A 14,522-nucleotide genomic window follows, 5' to 3' on the forward strand; every position below is an offset into this window, starting at 1 on the left:
CCTGGGGACTGAGTATATTCCAGTCCCTTTTACTCACTCAGTGTGTGTGTGTGTGTGTGTGTGTGTGTGTGTGCGTGTGTATACACATGTACATGGAATAATTTGGTAGCCAGTAAGTGGTTGGACATATAAAATCAGAATATAAAAGAAAAATATTTAGGAAGATATCAGTCATAAGCATGTTTTTCTTTTAGTCAGGTAACAGAAAGTAGAGGCCAACAAAAAGTAAATATAAATGGAAAACCAGAGTAAGAGTCAACAGGTCTGAAAATAGACTATCTGGCTAGAAAAAGATACCCACTGGCTCAAGTTTTGGTAGTGGCACCTTCATGCTAAGAAAAAAAGCCTTATTTATCTATAGTTGTATCATGTCAAGTGCACAGCTCAGCTGATACTGCATATGTCTGTGGTCAGAGTAAGAATCAAGGACCATGTCCCTTCCAAATGTGTGGACCCCTTCCAAATGGGCTCAAAGGTGGAGCCCAAGAGGTCTCACATCTCTTCCTCCCAACCTTAGTACTTAGTACCTTTCTTTTTTTATTTTTTTAAGTTTATTTCTTTATTTTGAGAGAGAGAGAGAGAGAGAGAATCCCAAGCAGGTTCAGCACTGTCAATGCAGAGCCCATTGTGGGGTTTGAACTCACAAACCATGAGATCATGACCTGAGCTGAAATCAACAGTCAGGCACTTAACCAACTGAATCATTGTTTTCTAAAAGTATCCTTAAACTGAAGATTATAATTGCCATTTTGTCCAATTTAGGCCTAGTTGACATTAGAGAGTCATGGGCATGGGAGTGAAGAATTGGCAGTCTTCTAAACAATCAATGTGAGTTCTTTATAGATTTTGCATACTAGCCCTTTGTCCGATGTCATTTGCAAATATCTTTTCCAATTCCGTTAGTTGCTTTTTAGTTTTGTTGATTGTTTCCTTTGCAGTGCAGAAGGTTTTTATCTTCATGAGGTCCCAATAGTCAATTTTTGCTTTTAATTCCCTTGCCTTTGGAGATGTGTCAAGTAAGAAATTGCTGCGGCTGAGGTCAGAGAGGTTTTTTTCCTGCTTTCTCCTCTAGGGTTTTGATAGTTTCCTGTCTCACATTCAGGCCCTTTATCCATTTTGAGTTTATTTTTGTGAATGGTGTAAGAAAGTGGTCTAGTTTCATTCTTCTCACGCCCAAAAAACAAATAATCCAGTGAAGAAATGGGCAGAAAACATGAATAGACACTTCTCTAAAGAAGACATCCAGATGGCCAACAGGCATATGAAAAGATGTTCAACGTCACTCCTCATCAGGGAAATACAAATCAAAACCACACTGAGATACAACCTCATGCCAGTCAGAGTGGCTAAAATGAACAAATCAGGAGACTATAGATGCTGGAGAGGATGTGGAGAAACAGGAACCCTCTTGCACTGTTGGTGGGAATGCAAATTGGTGCAGCCACTCTGGAAAACAGTGTGGAGGTTCCTCAAAAAATTAAAAATAGAACTACCCTATGACCCAGCAATAGCACTGCTAGGAATTTACCCAAGGGATACAGGAGTGCTGATGCATAGGGTCACTTGTACCCCAATGTTTATAGCAGCACTTTCAACAATAGGCAAATTATGGAAAGAGCCTAAATGTCCATCAACTGATGAATGGATAAAGAAATTGTGGTTTATATACACAATGAAATACTACTTGGCAATGAGAAAGAATGAAATATGGCCTTTTGTAGCAGCGTGGATGGAACTGGAGTGTTATGCTGAGTGAAATAAGTCATACAGGGAAAGACAGATACCATGTTTTCACTCTTATGTGGATCCTCAGAAACTTAACAGAAGACCATGGGGGAGGGGAAGGGAAGGGAAAAAAAGTTAGAGAGAGAGGGAGCCAAACCATAAGAAACTCTTAAAAACTGAGAATAAACTGAGGGGTGATGGGGAGGGGGTGGAAGAGAGGGGAGGTTGGGTGATGGGCACTGAGGAGAGCACCTGTTGGGATGAGCACTGGGTGTTGTATGGAAACCAATTTGACAATAAATTTCATATTAAAAAAAACACTCAATGTGTTGGTGTGTGTGTGTTTCCTTTCTGTAAACTTTAGATCAAACCTACAGGTGAAAAGAACCTACAGTTTAGGGATTAAAGAAACATGAAAATATTATAAGGTTTATGTATGGTGACATTTCATAGATTATTTAGATAATTTACAATTTTTATTTCCAGATAAGATTTTAATAGCAATATGACTTTGGGAGGCGTCAGTATTCTATACATTTATTTCCAAACCTTTGAGTTATTCCATAATGCATTTAAAATATTATCTCCAGATAATTTACTGTTACTAATTAGAGCTGAAATGTACATTGATACATTTCTCTGCAATATTCACATCCAAAGACCAAAAACCTGACCTCCTGGCTCTTGCCAATACCAATTATAAGGCATATTTTTATGTGATCTACTGTGCTCTCCTTCAGCTTCAGCAAATAAGGGACAGTTGACTTTTGACAGCCATTAGAGACTTTTATATTAATGTTTGATTATATAGAATAGGGATTTGCATTTGCTGCTATTTTCAATCACCTTTTTAAAATAAAATTATGTTCAAAGATGAAATGACATATTTAATCATATTTTTATAGTATATGTATATTTTTAAGTAAATTTTATGTAATTTTCCAATTTTATGATTGTTTCCAATGTGGTATTGAAAAGAAAGAGAGACAGGTGCTCCTGGCTGGCTCAGTCAGTATAAGCATGTGATTCTTTGACCTTCCTTGGGATCTTGGGTTTGAACCCCATGTTGGGTATAGAGATTACTTTTTTAAAAAGGAAAAAAAAAGAAAGATAAATTGAGAGACATAGACATAGATCCCTTCAATGTTTAATGTGCCTCTAATTCTTCATGTTTCTGCACTAGAAGTTTCAATTCGTTAATTCCAATGAGAATTTTTCTCCCTTGTTTTTTTTTCCCCTCTTGCCTTTTTACCATTTTTGATACTTGTTTATAAAGTTTTGTATGCTGGAAAATGATATAAATTTTCCTTCAGGATACTTTATTGACCTTTAAATAATGTGAGTAATGAATTGATACAAAAACACACACAAGAAAGATTTTATAGCTATTTTTTTAAATACAGTGATTACAACTTAACTATTTCAAATAAAGGTTTATTTTAGTTAAATAATACATAAAAGAAACTAAAACGGACAGCTTGCAATTTTATTTAGTTCATAATGACGTGTGTTCTAAACTTAATACTTTCCCAAAATTATTAATATAATTTGAATGAACAAGAAGAAAATAAATCTCAAATTTTCACAAAGATAATTATTTATACTAAAAATTCAATAAAGTCTGTTTTTTTCATATATATACATATATATTTTTTGAGAGACAGAGAGAGACAGAGTGTGTGCAGGGGAGGGGCAGAGAGAGAGGGAGACACAGAATATGAAGTGGGCTCCAGGTTCTGACCTGTCAGCACAGAGCCCAATGAAGGGCTCCTACCCATGAACGTGAATCTTGACCTGAACTAAAGTTGCATGCTTAACTGACTGACCCACCCAAGCACCCCTGCTTCTTCTTCTAATTGTATCTGCATTCTCTCTCTCTCTCTCTCTCTCTCTCTCTCTCTGTGTGTGTGTGTGTGTGTGTCTCTGTCACTCCTTTTCTCTCCCTCCCTTTCTCCCTCTCTCTCTCTCTCTCTCTCTCTCTCTCTCTCTGTCTCTCCTCTCTCTCTCTCTCTCTCTCTCTCTCTCTCTCTCTCACACACACACACACACACAAACACACACACAAGCTTGTTTTCCATGAATGCAAATAAAATCCTAATATTGTATAGAAAAGACAAGTAAAATTACTGCCCCAGTCAATGAGATTTGATATTGAATATTCTTTATTTGATATAGTTGGAAAGATTGACTAATGTGTACTTTCTTGCAATTTGAAGACATCATTCATCAGTTTATGCAAGCTTTGTAGTTCACATATACTAAGTGACATAGGGAGAAATGTTCCTTTATTTCTAATTTTCAAAATACCATAAATTTTAATAATGGCCATCCATATTACCTGGCTTATACTTCCTTTGTTTCTACCAATTTGTAGATGTGCCATCCAGTCCCTATGGAGTGAAGATTATAGAGCTGTCACAGACCACAGCCAAGGTTTCTTTCAACAAGCCGGACTCCCATGGAGGTGTGCCCATTCATCACTATCAGGTGGATGTCAAAGAAGTGGCATCAGAAACCTGGAAAATAGTACGCTCCCATGGAGTTCAAAGTGAGTCAGTGCTTTCAAATTGTGTTGGTTAATTCAAGCTGACCTTCAGTGTGCTTGTGTGAGTGGGCTTTCATTTTTCTTCAATATGTCCTTTTTTTTTTTAGTAGAGTTGGGAAGACATTTCCACTGTCCTATTCTTCTTGAGAATAACTTGAATAAGGAGTGGGAAACTTTTTATCTTTAACAAAGATGGAAAGTTTCACAAAATCTCCAAAGTTCAATATTGGGGGGAAAGTTAGTATTTAAAAATGTGGTGATGGGAAAAACAACTGCTGACATGTCATATTGGATGCCTGAATATTCTAAAATATGTGCTTGTTTTTCATTTATTAATAAGATTTCTTCCACAAGTAAGTGTACTTTACATGCATTTATGAAACAATCTATAAAAAGTCATCTGTCTACTAAAATTTATTTCAAAATTGTGTTTTGAAAACTCAAGCTATTACTACTAATTATGGCAGGTGGATTAATAGAATAAGCTAATTCTGAGAAGTTAAAACAATTTATAGCACTTCTGTTCACTTATATAGAGTTTCATCATGTTGTGAAAATGTGGTTTGTTTTCCCATTAAAAGAAGAAACTAAAGGGGCGCCTGGGTGGCGCAGTCGGTTAAGCGTCCGACTTCAGCCAGGTCACGATCTCGCGGTCCGTGAGTTCGAGCCCCGCGTCAGGCTCTGGGCCGATGGCTCGGAGCCTGGAGCCTGTTTCCGATTCTGTGTCTCCCTCTCTCTCTGCCCCTCCCCCGTTCATGCTCTGTCTCTCTCTGTCCCAAAAATAAATAAAAAAAAAAAAAACGTTGAAAAAAAAAAAAGAAGAAACTAAAGTAGGAAATCATAGTAAATTATGAGAGGTGGAGTGTATTGATTGGGATATAGAACTACAAAAGGATAGTAAGGAAAATGATGAGTATATAGTAATATAAAGTATTGGTGAGTATATAGTAATGAAAATTATACTGTCCCTCCTGTGCTGGCCCTGGGCCCTGGCCTGATCCTAATATGTATGGTGTAAGGGTTCTGTAAAAAGCATGAGCTAGCTGTTTGTTCTATGAAGAAAAGCGTGAGCCCTTCTATGAAGGGTTGGCTTAGTGGACAATGGAGACAGAACAGATAAAAATCATCCTAGTTTCATCTGTGTTGGCACCTGCTTATTCATTTTTACTGAGAATAATAGGTTTTTGATAGAAGTGCCAGAAATATTAATCTGTCTTCAGTCATTTACCACATACTTCAAGTAATGTCCCCCCCAACATGTCAGCTTTTATAATTTCTTCTAATAATAAGAGGGTTTGGGTAAGTAATGTCTTTGTGCAAATGCTGTGTGGTTTAGGAGAGAGGATAGTGCCCCAAAAGAATGACCTTGTGAGTTCTAGGATTCCAGTGGAAGCAACCATTACCCTAGATGCAAGAATAATATTTTTAAGAGAGAGAAAACAAAAGAGGGTGAAAAGGGAGAGACAGAAAGAGAGATGAATTATTTCTGACACTACAGAACATTCAAAGTGGGTGCTTGGGCACAACCCTGGAGACAAGTAATGTTGAAGCTGAACATTAGAGAAATTAAACTTGACAGAAGAGTACCGCCACCCCTTACCCCTCCACCCCAGGGAAGAAGGTTAATAGATTCTTCTGAGACTTCTTACAAAGTTGCAAAACCATGAAGAATTTATAATGGCTTTGATCTGACAGAGTTGTTCACTTTCAAAGACCTGATTTTGTTACTCTATATATCCCTATCTCAGAAGTAGATTTCCATGTTTATAAAACTGATATATAATAAAGAACATTTGTTAATTTACAATGAGAAATCACTGTCTCAGAAATTAGACATTCAGTTATATATGATAGGTATATTCTTTACCTGTGAGTATTTTATGTAGAAAGAAAACGTGTCAGAAACCTGTTTGGTGAATTTTGAGTATCAGTCAGGGACCTTACATGAATGACAGTCAGTACACTCAGCCTTGGATAGCTTAAAACTTGCCAGTGAGATCAGAATACTCATGGTTCTGGTTTCTCTTCCTCTTCCTATGAGAATGCTGATCCCATCATGGGGCTCCACCCTCATGACTTCACTAAGTCTAATTACCTCCCCAAGACCCACCTCTAACTACTATTACATTAGAGGCTAGGGTTTCAACATATGAATGGGGGGGTGGGGCACAATTCAGTTCATAGTTCCCAAATATTCATTCTATTTTAGTCACTCTGTTAAGAACTGAAAATAAATTACGTCAATAGATTTTGACTACAAAATGAAGAATTTGGTAGTATGAATATCCTCTTACAGAGGATGAAGCTGAGGGCAATCCATATAAAGAAGAATACTGGGACTATAAAATTTAGCTTCTTATCTATAAGGTCATGTGGATAAATAATAGTGAAACTAAAATTCAAACCCTGACAGGAAATCAGATTCCAAAGCCAGTACTGTTGACCGTTAGGCACCGTTTTTCCTTTATTCAGTAAAGAGTTGCAAAAGTGGGGTGCCTGGGTGGCTCAGTCAGTTGAGCATCCGACTCTTGATCTCGGCTCAGGTCATGATCCCAGGGTCATGGATTGAGCCCCACATCGGGATTCAAGCTGAGCATGGAGCCTGCTTGAGATTCTCTCTCTCTCTCTCTCTCTCTCTCTCTCTCTCTCTCTCTCACCCTCTCCTTCTCTCTCTCCCTGCTCTGACCCTCCCCCTACTCAGGTGCTTTCCTTCTCTCTCTCTCTCTCTCTCTCTCTCTCTCTCTCTCTCTCTCAAATAAACAAACAAAAAAAAGTTGTGAAAGTGGAATACAAATTACTTCCCTGTAAAGTATGAGTATAGCCCATATATATAATTTTAAGTATATATTTTTAAAAAATTTTAATGTTTATTTTTGGGAGAGAGAGAGACACAGAGTGTGAGAGAGGGAGGGGCAGAGAGAGAGGGAGACACAGCATCTGAAGCAGGCTCCAGGCTCTGAGCTGTCAGCACAAGCCCTAAGTGGGGCCTGAAATCACGAACCATGAGATCATGATGAGCCAAAGTCAGACGCTTAACTGACTGAACCACCCAGGCACCCTAAGTGTGTGTGTATATATATTTATATATATATATACATATATATATATATATATGTATATATATATATGTGTGTGTGTGTGTGTGTACATATATACATACATATACTTATATATGTACACATATATATATGTGTATGGTGTAATGTGTGTGTGTGTTTGTTGCAATGTATTTTAGATAGCTACTGGAAGGACTTCTATAGAGAACTGAGGGAGTAATTTGCCTACGTTAAATATGAATTAGAAAGCTGAAATATCACTGTCTTTTGGAAATTTTTTCTTTGTAAATATTTTTACTTTTTTCTTACGCTGGTTTTGTGATATCTATTTTAATTTGGTGTCTTGAGGTTTAATTACATGTCTTCATGTGGAGTTCTTGTTCTGTTTGAGGTTCATAATGTTCCTCAATCTAAAGATTGATGTCTTTCATCCATCCTGGAAAATGTTATATCATTACATTCTTGAATACGAATGTTGTCTTTTCCCTCATTCTCTCTATTCCCTTATTCTGAAAAATCCCAGTTATAAATCCTAAACTTGTTTTTTTAGAAGTTAGAATACCATATCTCTGTACCTATATTTTATTATGTTTCATTATTTTACCATGTTATTATTCAGTTCTGCCTACCAGTTCACTAATTCTTTGTTCACTTATGTTTAAGCTACCATTAAACCTGTCTATTAAGATTTTAATTTAACAATCACATTAAAAATTTTTTTAATGTTTTTATTTTATTTTTGAGAGCGAGGCAGAGCACAGGCAGGGTAGGGGCAGAGAAAGAGGGAGACACAGAATTGAAGCAGGCTCCAGGCTCCGAGCTGCCAGCATAGAGCCCGATGCAGGGTTCGAACTGACGGACTGTGAGATCATGACCTGAGCCAAAGTCGGATGCCCAACCGAGCCACCCAGGCACCGCAACAATCACATTTTTAATTTATATAAATTACATTAGTTCATTGTATGTTTCAACACTATCTCACTCATGGTGGCTTGTTTAGTAGTATATTTTATGATTTTAAATTGCGATCTCATATTTTGCTAATCTTATTTATTGGAATCATGCAAGACCTGGGGTTTGGGTGCAGTCTTCCACAGAAAATATCCCTGTACTTTGAACAGCTGCTCTGAAATTTTACAAAGGTGGAAGCATCTTAAATTAATTTCTTGATTTGAGAGTTCCTGCGCTATGAGAGCAGACTTACAGTTACTAATTTTCAAAGAAGTATTTATCCCACCTCCTTGCCAAGTCAAACAAATTTTTTTAGCCCACACTTTTCCTTTCTTCCAAGAACGTTGACATTCCTAGCTCCGTGCAGGGGTCCAAGCCTCAGATCTCCTTCTTTCTTCTCTCCCCCATGAGGACACTGGAACCTTGTGTACTACAGATCCGTGCAATAGCTCTCATTTTCTGAGTACCAGTTGAGATTTTCCAAAGGACGGCAGTACTTTACAAAAAAACAATTACATGGCTGGTCCTCTAGCTACAGTCTCTCCATCCACATCATTTTTCATATTTCAGTTTTCCTTCCTTTTCTGTGATCTAACATGTACACCTAAAAAGATTTTTGAAAATGATATGTATAATTGTAACTATATTTAAAAGGCGCTCTTCTGGCTGTATAGGTAACGACATTGTTGAAATTCTGATGTTTTTTTAAAGAACATGCATAGTTTTGAATAGGGAAGAAATGCTTCTTTTGCAGTTCACACTAATCATTTTAAAGTTTGAGGAAGAATTTTGTAAGTATAATTATACTCATTGCTTTTGAGGCATTTGTTAGAAGATAGATTTAGATTTATCTGAAAAGACAGGGACTATAGTCAAGAACATTTCAGCTACTACTTTTTTCCTTCGGCATAGTTTTATTTCTTTCTTTTAATTTACATGAGTTTAGTTGATGTTCAGTTTTTTTTCCTAGTTCATAAATACCTGTAATCCATTATATACTACTCATGTATCTTCGTCTACCTAAAAATAAATATCATCTCTTGCTTGATTGTGGTGGCATAAGCAAGAAAATTTTTGGAAAAAAAATCTCCTGTTAGTAGATTCTGATTCTAAATAATGCATTAAATAATTTCCTGTGAATTTCACTTGCTTACTCTGCACCTGGTCCAAGGTTTAGGGTACAGTTGCTGTCTAGACCAGTTATTATATTCTTCAAGGTTTAGCTGAAACCTTACTGATCATACCAATCACTAATTGACCTAAAACTAAATTTCAAAACATGAATTGTGAACAAATCTGATCACAACTTGAACTATTTAAATTTCAAATGGAAGTCATTTTGACATTTAGTTTTGAGTGAAAAATGTGTGTCACAGGTGTAGCAAGATTTTTTTGATTGGGAGGGTTACATGGCATTTCCATTACCCTATCATTTAACACTTGGTAAGCATGTTCTATATACCTCATTGGGCACAAATGAAGAGAAGATAATAATGTTTCAAAACAAGTACTCACTTTTCAGTATTCAAAACAAAAATGAAAAATTGACATTTTACAATATCAAGTTATTTTTATCAGAGCATAAAACAATTCTCTCAAATAGCGTAATTTTAATTTGTGAAATGTTTAGCCAGGTACAATCACACATAAACATCCTTTCAATCTCAACTGAGATTATTAGATGCTCTGGTTTATTTGGACCTAAGGTTGTAGTAGAATTTCTCTTTGTTCCTGAAAATAAGGGAGATAATTTTTATTTGAAAATAGTAGCATTTTGTAAATGGAACATTCATTGGAAACTTACTCAAATTCTTGCCATTTTTACTAATCGAAGGGTGTAATAACTAACTACAATTTAGAAATAAATTCACAGTTGGACTTTACAGTTTTTTCACTGCATAATTTCACTAAACCTTCAATATTGCTCCGCAGGATGCAATTGCAGTACGTATATTTTAATCTATAGATGGTCATTTTAACCTTATAGCATTTAGTTTGTGATTAAGGTTATGTACCTGCTTCATTACTACATATAATGCCAAAATTTTTAATCCAGATTTTAATTTTAGCAAAAGTTCTATTTTAATTGAAACCTGAAGAAAAAAATCAATTTATATGGTAGAGAAATCCATTTTCAGCTTTGTGAAGAAGTGGCATTCAATAAGGATTTTTTTCCAAGATTGTTTTGGAAGATAGGTGTTTGGATTTACAAATTCTATGCCTGTGCCCGATAGGCCCACAAACTGATTTTAAATACAGGAGCTTAAATTGGAATAGAGTGAAGATTAATAAATCAAATACCAAGAAAGATTTCGATACAACTAAAGAGATGCTATGTCCCAGTACCTTTGTCCCAAAGTGGGTGCCCTAAATTCAGTGGCACCAGCAACTCCCTTGGAATAAAGAATCTTTCTGGCTTGAATACTCCAAAACCGAAAGCTTAATAGTATTTATATTGATTCAAGCTGAGGCTCCACATCAACAATGAAAAATTTATTTGTTACATGTATGGAATTTCCATGTACCAACAACCCCATTACAGCACCTACGTCCTCCATGTTTTCATTTTTCACTAGGAATCACCTCCATGCTCTGCCCCCACCCTCACATGCCCACTCACTTTCTCTTAGTGCAGCAGGCTTCATATGGCCTATAAAGTGTTCTTTTACAGGATTTGCATTGGAAAATTATTTCGCTTTTAAAACTGGACATTAATGCCCTAAGGAGTAAGATAGAGTTGGGTACTTTTTTTTTTTTTTTTGAGTAATTTTTCCCCATTGCTTTGTATTAGAATTTCTTATCAAATGTTTCTTATCAATCTCATCAAATGTTAGCTTTTTCAATTAATCCCCCCATGTTTCCTGTGTTTTCTCTCATTGTCTCTACTTTTATCTTTACTCTCCCCTAAGGTTTTCAACACATATCTTTCAATTTACCTATAAGTTTTTAAAATTGTTAAATATTTTATTCTCTGGTCATTTCTCATCTCATTTATGCAATATAGTCTTTTTTCTCTGATAATTATCATGATATTTCATTTTCAGCATTGTTTTTGCTCCCTGATTTGGTTTTCTTTTCCTAGATTTATTTTGTTGTTGTTGTTTGCTTTGTCTCTGTCATTCACAATGGAAACGTTCCCCAAGTATTTGGTGATCCTTGCCTGGATAAGTGAAAGAAAAACACCCTCATCTCGGTTTGTAAAGACAGTGTTTTCAAGCCTTGAGATCAGATGGGTTTCTAGCTTCCCCATCAACAAGAGTCTGAGAAATGGTAACTATTTTCGGATATCTGTTTTGAGGCTGTTCAGTTACTACTGGCATACCTGGCTGTCAGGACACTGTGGAAAGGCAGCTAGTGTCAAATGGTGTCAGATGATTCCCACAAAATTTTATTTGGCACATCAATTCCATGTTCCTCATGTTTAGAATTCTAGAGTACAAAACTTCTTTGGTCCCACTTACCAAATAATAGACCCTGCATCTTCTGTTAAGAAGACAGAGAGGAACTCATCTTCTCTTTAATCTGGGAAGAGGGCATGAGAGTACAATTGTTTAAATATTTGATGATCATTCAGTTTTATGCTCTCATTCATTGCACTTAAAATTTCTGAGACTTTCCTGAGTTCTGTAGGTCTATTAGTGTATCTCCACTGTCTCACCCCTTATACAGATATTTATAATTTTTGTTGTAATATTATATTTTTATATGTGGGACTTTTCCATTTTTAAAAGTGTTAAATTAATTTGTTAATATATTGATGACGCAGCATTGAAAATTACGCTTTTAAGAAAAATGAGCATATCAGTGTTTCTTACTGAGTAATGATTAGTACCTGTAATTAGCTAAACTTCTTGCTTTGTAGTGTGGCTTATCGTCAAACAAATTCACATTTTTTTCCTGGAAACTTTCTAGCTTCCTATGCATATTCAGCAGAAATTTTAAATATAAATTTAAGCTTCAAAACTTGGCAGTTTTCCCAATGATACCCAGAATAACAAAGGCCATCAGATGTGCACACAGTGTATGGATCCATACATTGTGTAATATGCAACCATAAGAAGAGCCATTTACATAGACTATGATATAAATGGTACCTGTTGAAATTATTCGATAATGCAGGGTACAGTAAAAATATAGTCCCTCTGTCCCAAGGGGGATAGGAGAGAAAGGCAATGGTGCTCTCCCTGATCCTCAGGGAAAGCTGCAGTACTGATCCAGATTGGAGCCAGTGCCCTGAAGTCCCTGGCAGATGGCACACTGTGGGTTGACATAACCATCTCCCTGCCCCCAGTGTGACGCAGGTCTGCCTACTGGTAGATATTTTTCATTGTGTACTAGAACCTGCTAGAATCCAAAAGATAATTTTGATACAACCAGGTCTTTATTGGAAAACATGTTATTTGACACTCACTTCAAATTTTATTGTTCGAAAACCCACTAATTATGCAGTAAAATTTGGATTATTCAACAGTTCCTGGATTCTTCATTGATAATTGAAGAACATATGTTAAGTATGCAATGCTATGTCTATAAACAGAGTGAATAATAATATAATAGGGAAGATTTCTTTCTATTAAATTATTAATTCATTTTTGTAGTGAAGATATACAAGATTGAACTACTTTTGTTCTGCATTGTGACTCAAAAAGAAAGTAACTTATTTCCAGTGGAAATATTTTATTGAAGTTATTGTCGATACATGTTTTTCTATGACCATTATTGAATATAAAACCTTTTTATTGTTGTTGATACTTAGAAAAGAAGGCCAGTGATTATTTAAAATACAGGATGAAAATAGCGAGAATGAGCATCACAACTCAACTAAAGTTAGAGTAAGCCCATACAGATATTTCTTTTTTTTAATTTTTATTATTTATATTTGAAAGAGAGAGAGAGAGCATGAGTGTGAGGAGCAGAGAGAGAGAGGGAGGCACAGAATCTGAAGCAGGACCCAGGTTCCTAGCTGTCAGCAGAACTCGACTTGGGGCTCGAACTTGTGAACCGGGAGATCGTGACCTGAGCTGAAGTCTGGTGCTTAACCGACTGAGCCACCCAGGCACCCCCAGATATTTCTTTAAATCTATTTTTTTCGGGGTGCCTGGGTGGCTCAGTCGGTTAAGCGGCCAACTTCGGCTCAGGTCATGATCTCGTGGTCCGTGAGTTCGAGCCCCACATCGGGCTCTGTGCTGACAGCTCAAAGCCTGGAGCCTGTTTCAGATTCTGTGTCTCCCTCTCTCTGACCCTCCCCTGTTCATGCTCTGTCTCTCCCTGTCTCAAAAATAAGTTAAAAAAACGTTAAAAAAATAAAAAATAAGTAAATCTGTTTTGTCATATTACGATGTGACCTAATGTGTGACTTTCCTAAATTTGTCAGGAGTTTTCTGTGTTGTGTTATGGTGCTACTAAAAATAATGAAATAAATAATTGATATGTCTTTGTTACTTAAAAACTTTTTTATTGTTGGGGTTCTTTTGGAACTGCATCTCAGATGTGCCTGCATGACATATGACATGATCATACTTTTAGGTCTTTCTGTCTTCTGTCTCCCCTCTCTACCAACCAAACACACAACGGTCCCTTTCAAAGTTTTATTTTATCTTATCATTGTGTGTGTTTTTGTCTGTGTTCTTAAAACACATATTATCACAGGGGCGTCTGGGTGGCACAGTCGGTTAAGCATCTGACTTCAGCTCAGGTCATGATCTTGCGGCTTGGAGTTCAGGCCCCCCACCCCCTGTCTGGCGCTGTGCTGACACCTCCCTCAGAGCCTGAAGCACGCTTAGGATTCTGTCTTCTTCTCTTTCTGCCCCTTCCCCACTCCTGGTCCTGCTCATGCTCTCTATCTCTCTTAAAATAAATAAACATTAAAAAACTTTAAAAAATAAAAAAAAGTAAAAACACATATTTTCACAAATTTTCTTTGTTTTATGATATATTAGCAAGCATCTTTTATAAATAATGAGTAAAAGGTTCATGTGGTTCAATGACATGAACATGATGGTTATTTCGTGTTCTCAGTTCTGTAATATACTAGTTCTCAACGAACTTCTTTGGCTACTAATTGTGATGAAATGGGTCTCAGAGGGTTTGGGGGTTTGTTTCTTTTTAAGTAATCTATGAGACATAACTCTTTTCTATTATGGTAGTGATGGTTTTTCTATAGGAGGTTGTGTAGTTTTCCTGTAGTTTTCCGATAGCTAAAAGTAATTGTAATATCATGTTAAGTTACACTTAAGATTTTTATT

The 14,522-nt window shown here is 36.3% G+C and overlaps 1 protein-coding gene across 3 annotated transcripts in view; it reads left to right on the forward strand.

Moving 5' to 3' along the window:
• Window positions 1-14,522, forward strand: part of NCAM2 (neural cell adhesion molecule 2) — a 529,034-nt gene that overhangs the window by 439,529 nt on the left and 74,983 nt on the right. For all 3 annotated transcript variants that reach the window (XM_058731784.1, XM_058731785.1, XM_058731786.1), the window contains one exon: window positions 4,100-4,273. In XM_058731784.1, the coding sequence (XP_058587767.1) occupies window positions 4,100-4,273 (174 nt within the window). The remainder of the gene's footprint in view (window positions 1-4,099; window positions 4,274-14,522) is intronic.

The sequence above is a fragment of the Neofelis nebulosa genome, chromosome 5, assembly GCF_028018385.1.
Source record: "Neofelis nebulosa isolate mNeoNeb1 chromosome 5, mNeoNeb1.pri, whole genome shotgun sequence".
Taxonomy (NCBI): domain Eukaryota; kingdom Metazoa; phylum Chordata; class Mammalia; order Carnivora; family Felidae; genus Neofelis; species Neofelis nebulosa.